This window comes from Equus przewalskii, chromosome 10 (assembly GCF_037783145.1).
Source record: "Equus przewalskii isolate Varuska chromosome 10, EquPr2, whole genome shotgun sequence".
Taxonomy (NCBI): domain Eukaryota; kingdom Metazoa; phylum Chordata; class Mammalia; order Perissodactyla; family Equidae; genus Equus; species Equus przewalskii.
Window position 1 is genome coordinate 5650385 of NC_091840.1, and position 12634 is coordinate 5663018.

Genomic DNA, 12634 nt, shown 5'->3' on the forward strand with positions numbered 1-12634 from the left:
CCCCGGCTTGGCCGGGCCCGGGGGAGGGAGGGCGGCAGCGGCTCCGGGCAGGGGCGGGCTCGGCCCGGGTCCGAGCTCCGGCGCCACCTCCCCAGCCGTGATTGGGGCCGGGCTGGCGGCGGCGCGGGCAGCGTGGGGCGCCTTAGGGTGGGTGAAACCCTAGCTGAGCCCTGCCTGGCTTTGGGCGCGGGGCTCACGAGGAACTATGAGCCAGACGCAGAAGGAAGGCACCTCCGTCCCCCACCTCTCCCCGGCCTCAGAACTCCGTGCTCAGCCAGCCATGCCTTCCTCACCAGCGACCCCAGCCAAGCTGTCGTGGACACACATCTTACCAGCCCTTCACATGGGGGCAGTGGGGGCTCCCCATTTCAGAGACAGAAACACTGAGGCTCAGCCAGGAAGGGGGACAAAGAGGAGCAGACCACTGTCTCCATCTCAACCCCTTTCCATAGTCAAAGCCCCTTCGAAGCACAGAGCAAAGGGCGAGAGAATGGAGCTCAGAAGGAGTAGATGCTGAGGTCCAGTTTCCCAGCTGGCTGCTTCCTGCCCCAGGTAGGTGGGCCAGCAGGCAGCTCAGGGCCAGACACAGGTGAGTGGAGAAGCAGACGGTCCCTAGGATACAATCCCTGCCCAGTTTGGTGGAGGGAAAGAGAGATGCTTCAGGAGACAGGGCCCCACCCTGAAACTCCACCTGGACAGGAAAGGCCATGTGTCATTCGGGCACCAGATGCCCCCAAGGGACACACACACAGAGGCAGTGTTGTGATTCACACCTCCACCCTGGTACACATACACCGTTCCTGTGGTTAATGTTGATGTCCCAAAGCCCTACAAGCTAGTAACAGACTATAGCTACAGATCGATGCTCTCTTCCCACGTGTGCTGGTCCCTGGGGGTGCGGGCAGAGAGGCCCCAGACCACACTCGCGCTCAACCCCCTGTCCTCGGCAGAGGCAAGCTGTCAAATCTAGGACAGAGCAGGGCAATCTTACTATTTGAAGACGGGTGAAACCTCGCTTGTGGAAAGGACAGTTGAAGTGCACGGCTGTCTCCCAGGCCTGGCCCCATCTCTGGCTCCTCTTTCTCCCCCATACTCTCTCCCTTCTACCAAGCTCCATAGTGAGACACCCTGATTCTAACTTAGAAACAGATTTTGGAGGAAAAAGAACAAGCAGCACTCTTGAGGAGTTTCAGGACGATTCCTGAGGAAGGGGCAGCTATTTTGGCAGCTCCCAGGCCCAGAAACACAGCCAGGGGTGACGGGGAAGCTAAGAGGGGATTTCAAATCCCACAGCCATCAGACGTTGGGAGACGCAGATCCGCACGAGCGAGCACCCACACAAGCTCCCGGTGGGTAGTGGAGTCACAGATGCGCCAGACTGCATCCCTCGAGTGCTGCTGTCAGCCGTGTGTTGGCACACACAGGTGTGCCAGGCCTCGGGATGCACCCAGGTGTGCACATAGGTCACCAAGAGGAAAGGAGGCAGAGTCCACAGGACCTGGGAGATTTTCTGTCCCAAACCCTGTCATTTGTCAATGAGGACATGTAGGAGATGTGTCCAAGATCTGGCTCCTGGGGCACCATCCAACCTCCCCAGGAATGGGGGATACAGAGGAAGGAACTGAACACTGAGGGCAGAGCTGTTTCTGGAGAGTCCGAGCTTTCAGCAGGTCTTCTTTCTCTCTCTGCTCCTCTCTAGTTCCCTATTCCTGACTCTTAGAGGGGGCTGGGTGTGGGCTGGGGGAGGCATCAGGCCTGAGATAGCAATTAGATCTGGCCTGCTGATAACCTCACACTTCACCTGACCGCACCTGTGTGTTAGCCTGAGCCCAGCCTGGCCCAGTGGGGGAGAACCCAGCCAGAGCCGGCTCAGCTCCTCCAGGCCAGCCCCAAGTCGCACCAGCCTTCCTTTCCTGTTTCTCCTCTTCCTGTCCCAGGACCCGACCAGTTGGGGAGGGGAGCGTTAAATTGGGGGTAAGGGAAAGATAAGCTTCTCTGCAGTCCCAAAGGCCACTCCCCAGATCCTCTGCCCCTCAGTTTGGTCGCAACTCCCACCTATCTTCACACACACATCTACGAGGACAGGCCCCAGTGAGAGCCTGAGGCACAAGCCCTCTGACCCGTCACTCTCACCTCCTCTCTCCCTACTGGGCTGAGGCCAGCCACACCCGCACCCCCCATCCCCCACCCCCCATGGAGGAGTCAGCAGCCACGATGGTGGTGGTGGTGGTGGAGCTGCCCGTGGGTCTGAGCTAGACCCACACCTCCACTCCCTGCCGGGGAGGAGACCCAGAGGGAACACCCGTGCTCTAGGAAGGCTCCCCTCCCGGTTGTAACTCTGCTGCCTTCCCCCTCACACTCAGACAAGCCTATTTCAGGCTCTCCTGGAAGCCTGGATGCCTCTGGGAGCTGAGGAACTCCCAAGGCTGGCTGATGAGGCTTCTCCCTGGCAGCACAGGCCTGGCTTGGGTGGGTCAGGAGTAAACACGAAGGGGCTGGGAGAGAAGCCAGGCAGGAGGAGCAGAGCGCATGGCCCCTAGACTCCCCCGGTCCAGGAGAGAGACTCCCTGGGTCTGTCATTCCTCAGGGCCATAACCTGGAGCTGGGTGTCCGGGCAGGAGACTGGCAGGAAGCCATCAAGTAAGGGTGGTCTGGGCTCCTTCCTGGCCCCACCACCTACTTTGCTGGGCAACCTTGGGCATCAATTCCTAATCCAGAATGTGTAGACAAAAGCAGTGCCACCCTCAGGAGAGCGTTGCAGGGACTAATGAGATCATATAGTAAGTGCTCAGTAAGTGTTCCCTGTTCTTTCCTCATCAGTAAAATGGGTATAGTACCTGCTTAGTTTTGGCAATTAAATGAAGTAACAGGTGGACATGCTCTGCACATTGTAACGCACCAGGCAAATAGAAATCAGTATTTTTATTTCAGTGTAAAACCCCCGAAGTCTGAGATCCTCATTTAAGTCCGGATTGGGTTTTTCACATTTGTCCCTCATTACAGCGCTTCTCCACAAAACCCAGTGTATTTGCAGACTCCTCACCTCATTTATCCTCACCAGTATACCTGTGAAGCAGCGAGCGGGAGGGACTCCTCTCACATTTCTGCAGACAGGAGGCTGTGAAGTGGTTTGCCCAAGGTCACACTGGGCCTCCTAGTGGGGCCCTCCTGGGTCTCCACATGGACTGTGTCCTGGTCACTCCCCTGCCACAGCACCTTTGTCACCCAGACGGATGGCCTGGGCCAGATGCTCTTTCTGCATGTGTTCCAGCTCTCAGTTCTGAGACTCAACGCCTGGCCAAAGGGCTGTTTTGGCAAATTCTCAGGTCTCTCTGGTATCAGAAAGGGGGACACTCCAAAGGTGTGAAACAACCTGGAAAAGTAGGTCCCAGACATTCCACACATTTCCTGAGGCTTCAGTTCGTAAGTTTGATCGAGTCTGCGTGGACGTCCCGTGACATCCAGCCCCAGCTAGAAGAGGGAGTGCAGATGTCATCACATCATCCTGTAAACAGCAGGGCCCGGGGCCGGGCGTTGGGGCAGAGGCTCCGTGAGACCTGGGCTTGGTTGGGTCCCACAACCCAGTCCAACAGGCAGAGAGGGAAGAAGCAGTAGATGGTGGCAGGGAACCCACGAATGGCCTGGAGGGGAAAGCAGTAGCCCTGGGCCAGCCTGGGTGCTCAAGGAGAGGCAAGGCTGTTATGGGCAAGAGCAAGGAAGGCCTTCCACCGGGAGGAAAGGACGGCTAGCATGCCCGAGGAACGTTTTACCAATGGTGAGTGAAGCTGTTGGCTGGAGCGAGATGGGTCACGTGTAGGGGGGAGTGTGGACATGATGGTGGAGAAGTGGGTGTGGGACAGTTTGTAGAGGCCTGGACTGCCAGGGTAAGGAGTTTTGACTTTGATGGTAGACAATGGGGAGCCACTGAATGTTTTTGAGCACGAGAGTGACCTAATGAAAGTGATATTTGGGGGAATTAGACAGTTTCAGATAAACTGGAGAGGGGAGGAGGAGAGCTATAAAGACCTGAGTCTGTCCCAAGAAGTGCACAGGCTGGTCGGAGAGGTGAGATGTACTGGCCCGAAGTAATTACAGAACCACACCAGGCAGGTCCGATCAATCAGTATCTTTAATTAAATCAATCATTCTATAGTTGCTGCCGGCTGAGGAGGGAAGCAGGATAGCGAAGAGGGAAGAGACTGAGCCTGGAAGAGAAGGACCAAGTCTCGTTTCTTCTCTAGGAGGCTGGGTGACCCTTACTTTGTTTCTAAAGAGAGCCCTAACTGTATCATAATAAAGGCCAGCCGTTACTGACACCCCAGTGTCCATACCGTGCTGAGGACTCCACGTGCAGTTTCTCATTTCATCCTTGCAACAACCCACAGCAACTTACAACAAGATAGGAACGATGATGCGATTTCACGGATGAGGAAACTGAGGCTCAGAAAAGTTAAATAACTTGCCTAAGGTCACACCAGCCCGTGATTCCAGAACTGAAGCTCTTAGCCTCTCGGCTGTGACTGCAGCAGGCTTTGAAGGGTGTGTCAGGTTTGGAAAGGAGGCAAGAAGTACGGAAGGCAGAGGCCTGGAGACGAAGCTGCAAGCCTGAGCAAGCCTGGTGGATAGAAACGGCCGGGACCTGGGGAGGGGGCTGTGGGAAGCCAGCTCGGCCAGAGGGAGGGTCTGTGTTAAGGACAGCTACACACGGTGATGAAAACAATGATTGTGGTGTGGGTGGGGGTGTGGGTGGGACTGGGTCCTGCCTCTCCCACCCCCGAACCCCCACATTGTCCTGACCACTTCAGGGTGGGGCCCAAGGCAGCCCCCTGCTTCAGCGTCCCCCACCTCCCTCCTGCCAGGTTCTTTGTGAACTTCCCGTCGGCCAAGCAGTACTTCAGCCAGTTCAAGCACATGGAAGAGCCCCTGGAAATGGAACGGAGCCCCCAGCTGCGGAAGCACGCCTGCCGGGTCATGGGGGCCCTCAACACTGTTGTGGAGAACCTGCACGACCCCGAGAAGGTGTCCTCTGTGCTCGCCCTCGTGGGCAAAGCCCATGCCCTCAAGCACAAGGTGGAGCCCGTGTACTTCAAGGTATGTCACCCGGTGGGTGCCACCAGCCCACCGCCCACCCTGCTCCACCCCAGAGCCCCCCAGGGCCCACTCACTACAGCCACCTGCAGCCAGAAGAGACCACTGGGCCACCCAGCTTCTTCCCCTGGCGTGGCTGTGACAGGGACAGGCAGCAGGGTGGGGGGGCTGGGTCCAGGGCAGCTTTTGTCTTGAGGGCGTTTGGTTCCCAAAGCTGCTGGGCCGTTCTGTCATGAAGGGTCCCTTTGGCCAAACACCAGATAGAAGGGATGCAGGGGGTGCTGTTGGGGGCAGGCACCCAGGCATTTACTCCTCCTTCCTCCCTCTGCCCCCAGATCCTCTCTGGGGTTATTCTGGAGGTGATCGCTGAGGAATTTGCCGATGACTTCCCAGCTGAGACGCAGAGAGCCTGGGCCAAGCTCCGCAGCCTCATCTACAGCCACGTGACAGCTGCCTACAAGGAAGTGGGCTGGGTACAGCAGGTCCCCAACGCCACCACGTGAGGAGGGGTGAGGGTGGGCCGGGCAGCTCCCTGCCGTGTCCTCCCCTGTCCTGGTCTCCTATCTCTCCCGGGGCCCAGGGGCTGACTGCCAGGGCAGGAGCACTTCCAGCAGGCTGGGTCTGGGGTCTGGCACCATAGGAAAAGACCCAGGGGCCCCACTCCCATCCACACAGAGCTGCGAGCCCTGGGACAGGGCCATCCCGTTCCCTAGAACAAGGGAGTGCTCAGAGCACCCCAAGACTGTGGCCGCCCCGGCAGAGAGGCGCCGAAGGTTGCTGGCGGGAAGGCTGGCTAATCGGGCCCAGAGGCAGCCCAGGCCAGCTCCGGCCACTTCCTCCCTGGGTATCAATCACATGGGGCTGTTTTTCATCTAATGCTGACCAGTGCTCCCTCCCACCTCTGCCTCAACAGGCTGGAGCCAGGAGAATCACAAGGACATGTGCACATGTGTGCACATGCACGAGCCCACCCGGGGTCTGCGGAGGCGTCACTCTCACGCACACCAGCAAGGGCGGTTACTTCTGGGCTGACCCCGGAGGCCGGGTTCCCAGTTCTGGAGTGAGGGCCCGGAAGATGGGCTCAAGGAGGGTGGCCAGCCTCAGTGACTCAGAGCACGAGGGGAGGGCTGGCCCCCAGACATGGCGGCTGGGAACACTCCGGCCTCCCTGGGCCCCCAAGGGGCGGCTGGCTCTGGGAGCTCAATGGAGGCAGGGCTGGAGTAGGAAGGAGAGAAAGAAGCAGAGGCGGGAATGGGAAGCAGGGGTCAGCCAGCAGCTCAGGACACGCGTTTGTAGAGAAACATTCCCAGCAGTTTCCCATGGAAAAGGCGGGTCTCCTTCCCGGGCTTGCAGCTGGCCCGCGGAGCCTGCCGACCGCCTGCCATAGGCCTTGCTTCATGCAGCTCTGCGGAGGAGGTCCCCTGAGGGCAGCCCTGGGAGGCCAGGCCTCCTGACCTTCCTGCCGCTGACCACACTGGGCCCGGCTTGCTCCTGCTCCCTTCCCCCGCATCGGCACCACCCCAGGAGAGCAGAGTCCCAGGAACTGCTGGCTGCAGCCAGGCAGCGACGCCAGATGTGCACAGCTGGGCCCTGACCTGCCCGGACCCCGGGGTGGATGGGAAGCAGGCAGGAGATTTTTACCTGCCCGAGGAGGCGCTGGCAGAGCCGGGATGGCTGCCGGAAGCAGCCAGAGGGGCCAGGGAGGGGTCAGTGGGGGGAAGGGGGCTTGCCCTCCCACGCCTCTCCCCAGGCAGGCTCTGCCGCCAAAGATGAGTTTGTTTACAGCCAGGAGACAAGACTTCCTGCTTCTAGAGAAAAGGGCTTTTTTACAGGGGCCTAGAGGGACTGGTGAGAGAGAGAGCTGGCCGGCACAAGCCCCAGTGAATCAGAAACACATGGACAACGTTTCCCGACACGAAGCCCCATCCCCTCCCCTCTCTTGCCCCAGCTGGACCCCTGGGACTTAAATCTCGCCAAACCCCAAACATTAGGAAACCGATGAAATCTTCTCCTCTGCTCGTTTCTGCTCTTGTGGACTGAATGGAGATGGGCAACAGTGGGTAGGGACTGGCTGGGGCCCTGCTCCCACCGGGGCCTAGGCACCTGGCATTTGGGTTACCCCCCAGCTGTGACGTCGTGGGGATCGTCCCCTCATCCCTTTGCACTCTCTCCCACCCCCTGGTCCCCCTGAGGGCACGGTGTGGCCCCGAAGAAGGCATATCTCCCTAGGCCTGCAGACCCGACTTGCTGCCAAGGTCCAAATGGGCTCAGAGGGTGGAGAGGGTTACAGAGCAGAATTCTGGAAGGTCTCCCTCCGACTTCTCTTATCAGGGGAGCAGTGGTGGGCCAGATGCCACTGTTTACTGAACTGTCTCTGCTTAGGGGGCTGTGTGTGTTTTTGTGGGTCAGGGAATTGGGAGGTTGGGGGCGCTGCATGTGCCGAGAATGCCTGTGGGTGGCCGGAAGGGGTACCCAGACAGGCCAACCAGAGTGCATGGGTCTCAGAATTAATAGAAAAAGAGCTCACATTTGTACGGTTCTTGGCAGTTTGTGAAACGCTTTCACATAGTTGATGTCATAGAATTCTCACAGAGGTAGGCGAGGCAGACATTATTCACATTTTAGAGAAAAAGATCTGGGGTTCAGAGGGGCCAAATGGCTTGCCTGAAGTCACACAGCAGGTTCCTAGCAGAAGGGGAATTGGAACTTGGGTCTAGTGGGTTGCTTTCAACTGCTCTGCACCGGGTAGCTGGCAGATAGGGTGCTGCCTTGCCGTTCCCTCCCCTTCTCCCCTCCCTGCCAGGATCCCGGGTCCCTCCCCGTGCCCCTTGTAACCTGTTACCTCCATCTCCATCTCATCCACAGCCCACCGCCCACGCTGCCCTCCTCGGGGCCATAGGACTCCCTCTCTCCTCCCCCCTCCCTGGCAGCACCTTGAGCAGAAGGCCGAGTTCTGAAGACCCTCCTTGACCCTCCATTTCTGGGTGCCAAGGAAGCTGGAGGAATCCCTGACTCGTCTTCCCAGGAAGAAGCTGCCTCTGCCGCTGCCACAGTCCCCCTGCAGCCGCCGGGAGGTGGCGCTGGCTGCCTGGATGCTGACCCCAGCTCGGTGGCAGGTGGCCTGCTGGGTGGGGGAACCTTCCTCCTTGAAGAGCCAGGCCCACTCTGCTTAGCTTTTCTACTCACGGTTAGGGACCTGGCTGAGCGGCTGGCAGGAATCGGGACAGGTCTGTGAGTCCGGAAGTAAAGCAGCCCCGTTTCTATCTGCCCGACCAGCATGCGGGTCTCCACACCACCTATCTAGAGTATCACACACACATCTACCGTATATACAGATATATTCTATATACAATCTATATATAAATACATATATATATATATATATACACGTACATATCTATAATGTCTATCTGCAGGGCTCAGAGGCACCTGTGAAGCCTCGGTTCTGCCCATATGCGTGTGGGGAAGGGAGGGGTCCTGGTCATGCTTCTGGGCAGAGGACAGAATATTCTGGCAGAGATGGGGCTCCCATATCAGCACAGAGAGGATCCGGGCCTGTGGGCAGGGTTGGGGTGACCCAGCTTGCCAGCAAAGCCCAGCCCTTTCTCTCTGACCAGCTCTCCACATTCCTGCTTTCCACTTCCAGGCAAAAAGTGTTTGCCTCTCCCCACCTCTGCCCCCTCCAAAAGGATGTAGGTCCTTGACTTGCCCCAAAATGGGCAAGGGCAGACAGAGGGGGCCAGAAGTTCTGGACAGGATGACTGCGCTGAGGAGGGACCATGGTAAAGAGACCTCCAGTGCCAGCCCCATCTGCCTTGGCCACTAAGACAGCCCCTGTGGGAAGGGGGATCCAGGCTGCTCTTCAGCAGGGCAAAGATGACAGGACCAGATGCCTCCATCTCATCCTGGAGCTCTGGGGGCCCAGGGCCTTTCCTCACTTGCCCCTCCTGGCTGGCGGTTGGTCCTGTCCATACATCTGGGTCAGCGTTGCTGGGGACCCCTGTGTGTGCCCCTTGGTCACGTGTATCATCCTCAAGGATGTTTTGCTGCTGTGGCTACTGTGCCTGTGTCCCCTCCTGTACCGTCTCCGTGCAGCCGTCCCGGTAACTGCCTGTCCTCCTTTTGTAGTTTCTGATGTTTGTAACCAGACCCAGCCACTGTCATTAAACAGACTCATTCTTCCTGTTCTGTGTGTTTGGTCTTTTCCTGCCACCTGCCCCTCGCCTCTGTCTCCCCCCCTTTGTTCAGGGCTCAGGCCTTTTCCTGAAAGCCCTCTCCTGCAAGGGCCCCCTTCTGTTCCTGGGCCCCTCTGAGTTGGGGCTTACGACTGTGGTGGGCCTCGCCTGTTTAATCAGGAGCGCAGGGCTGGGAACTGGAAGCTGGGCCGGTGGGGCAGGAAGGGTGTCTGTGCTTATTAAAAAAAGTCAGGGGGCTTTTAGTCTTTCGTTCTGGAAATCTCCTCCCTGGTGAGGACAGAATAAGTGAGGGGGGAGTCAAGGGAGAGATGTTCAAAAGGAAGGGCCCTGCTTGTCCAGTGGTCTAGTGAGAGCCAAGGATGGGGCCTCGGCCTTGTAGGCCTGGCACTGGGCGTCCACCACCTGGAGAGCTAAGTGCCGGCCTGCTACTCAAGTTATGTGTGGTGGGTCAGCCCCTGCGTGTTTGAGAAAGGAAGTCTGCTCTTACCAGCCTCTATCCCCAACATCTTCCCTGAGCTCTCAGCTCCCAGACCCCCACTCCCAAGCCCTCTATCCTGCACCCTACAGCCTCAGGCCAGGTCTGCCCAGCCCCCACCCACGATGGAGGCAAGAGTCAGCAGCATCAACTCCTGGAGGAAGGACCAGGAGGTCACAACCCACAATGGAGGCGAGAGTCAGCAGCATCAACTCCTGGAAGAAGGACCAGGAGGTCACCACCCCCAGGAGGTCACCACCCCCTGGCTGCAGGAAAAGCAGGAAGCAGCCTCTGCCCCTTGGGAGGGCTCTCGGCTGCCTGGGAAGATTCAGCTGACACACAGGAAAAGTCTTGTCTCCCAGACCGTGAACTTGAATGCAGGCTGCGCGTTCATCTCCTGGGCCTGGCACAGCAAAGATGCTGGCTAGAAATCCAAAGAATAAATAAATACCACTCTTAGAAAGCAACCAGTACACGGGGCCAAGAGTAAGCTGTGCAAACTGAGACATAAGTGCAGAGTGGAGAGGACAGCACAGCCAGGGCCCTTCCAGGGGGCAGCGCTGCAAGATACAGTGCCAGGCTCTGGAGTCAGACTGTCTCCTAATACTGTGTGACCTTGGGCAAGTCACTCAGCCTTTCTGAGCCACGGTTGCCTCTAATTTAAAACAAGGTGAACATGAGGCCTGCCTTGCAAAGCAGGTACCAGGAGGAGAAGGACGTATGCCACTATGCTGGGCATGTGGGAGTGCTCAGGACAGAGTGACCGTCAGGCCACTGGAAGAGCGAATGGAAGGGGGGAGGCTGGACTGGGCCAAGATGAGCTGTGAGTCTTGAAAGAGAAGGGGCAGAGAAGGAAAGAGGAAGGGAGGTGAATGAACGAGGGCAGTCTCAGGAGGCAGAGGGCAAAGGAAAGGGAGGTGGAAGCAACCCGGGGGTCCTGCCAGGTCCTGGGCATCATGGCCTCTGGTGAGCTCAGGCCAAGCAGGAGCCAGAGTGGGTGGGGCTGTGGGGCCACAGGGACTGTGAGAAGAGAAGGGGCATCTGTGGTCGGGGGCAGGGGGTGGTCTCTGGGAAGAGAGACCCCCTCCCCATTTCCCTTCACTTGGCTTCAGAGTGGTGAACAAGCTTCTGAAGCAGGCAAAACTGGAATCGTTTTGGCATGCGGCCCTTGAGAAAGGTTCTCTCCGCTCCCCTCCTAGAGAGAGGGCATTGGCAATCAGCGATTCACCCCGAACCTGGGCTAGCGAAGCTGCTTGAGGAGAGGGGGGATGAGGTCCAACCAGAGGTGATGCTGGGCAGGGCTCAGGTGTCCTCCGTTGGGGGGCAGGCCAGGCGCAGGGGGCTACGGGGTAGGGAAGCAATGTCTGGGGTTTTGTTTTGTGCTCTACACTCAGGGATAGCCTTGTCACCGAAGAGCTGAGCAACTGGGTCAGCTCCCCGTGGCGTGCTCGCGCTGGGGTGTCAGCAACGGGGGTGCGGAGGCTGCGGGTCCTTCCCGGCCAGACGGCCCCGGCCGCGCAGCCCCACAGCGACCCCTGCTGGCCGCGGCGGGAACCGCACCCGGGGAGCCCGGGCCGCGGCGCGGGAGAAGGTACCTGCCTGCTCGGCTGCCTGGGGGCGACCTTCCTCCCTGGCTTCAAAGCGGGGAGCGCCCGTAACGCAGCCTGAGGCACAGGGGGACAGTGTGCGCCCCTTACATACTTACGAAAATATCCTCCCGTGTTTTGAGCCAAGGAGAAAAAAAATAAATGCTCTATTTTTAAAATGACTGTACATAAAGCCCCACATTTCCCAGGCTGTTGGCTCGCCTTTGTCAACAACTATAAACTCGGTTTGGGACACCAGAGCCACGTGGAATCATTAAAACAAACAACAGCCTGTCTTTGTTTAAAATTTCGATTTTTTTTTTTTGTTCATCATGGATATTTTTGTTTTAATACAGATTTTTTAAAATATTGTATTTAAATATTATTTCTCTTGATTACCATCCCCCTTAAATTTTGTGCCCCAGCCAAGAGCCTCACCCACTTCACCCTATTCCAGGCTGTTTCCCAGTATATCCTGTTTGAGGGACCCCAGCGGAAAAACCCTCATTTTTGACCTCAAGGAAGTCCCCCAGCCACACCTACCAGGGCCGTGGGTTTCATTGTGGCTCATTTCATATCTTTGGTAAAAGAATTTATCTCACCAGTTTGGACTTAGGCAGTCCCTTAGGGTTGGTGACAGGAGCTCAGAAGCTTCTGGTGGCAGGAACAGAAGCCCACTGAGGCTCCCAAAGTGCAGGGGGCTGCATCGTCAAGTTCATGCTTGGAATACGCGAGTCAGGCCTCTGGGATCAGGAAGAACCACAGGGCCCAGGCTCGCTGGAAGGACCGGCCCCGGGCAGCCGCCCAGGAGCCTGGGAACTGGAGGGTGGACTAGGCGAGTGCGGCTCCAGGCCCGGTCATCTCCCGAGCCTCAGCCGCGAGGCTGGGCGCCCCCCACCGCAGCATGCATGCATGGGCTCTGAGACTCCACTCCTCTCCGCCCAGCTTCTCAGCCTTCCACTTCTTCCCACCACTGAGTAACCAGTTCCCAAACTCCGCACAGAGACGCTGTGTCATCCAGCCTTTCTCAGTGTCTGTGGGTGGACAAGGCTCTCATCTGAGGCCACCATACAAGCTACTGCTGCCCTGGGTGAGGTCCAATCAGCCATGGCCACATGGTACGGAACATGGCTACTGCTACAGTACTAGCACCAACGGCCTAAAGGACAGAGACATCATCCCCAGATGACTTCCTGTCAGCTTCAACTTCTTGGTCTTGGGTTCTCTCTCCCACACTCGAAACCCCCGCCCCACAGCCCCCAGTCCTATGGGCGCAGCCCCCATATCTG

General features: G+C 58.1%; 1 protein-coding gene across 8 annotated transcripts in view; it reads left to right on the top strand.

The window, feature by feature from the left end:
* CYGB (cytoglobin) overlaps nucleotides 1-9274 on the top strand; it is a 26255-nt gene extending 16981 nt beyond the window's left edge. For 3 of the 8 annotated variants that reach the window (XM_070559928.1, XM_070559927.1, XM_070559929.1), the window contains 3 exons: nucleotides 4860-5091; nucleotides 5424-5587; nucleotides 7954-9274. In XM_070559928.1, the coding sequence (XP_070416029.1) occupies nucleotides 4860-5091; nucleotides 5424-5587; nucleotides 7954-7987 (430 nt within the window). In that variant the 3' untranslated portion in view covers nucleotides 7988-9274. Of the gene's footprint in view, nucleotides 1-452; nucleotides 553-3513; nucleotides 3776-4859; nucleotides 5092-5423; nucleotides 5598-6001; nucleotides 7098-7953 lie in introns of those variants that run through there. The other 5 variants (XM_070559933.1, XM_070559930.1, XM_070559931.1 and 2 more) reach the window with 4 other exon arrangements.
* The last annotated feature ends 3360 nt before the right edge of the window (nucleotides 9275-12634 follow it).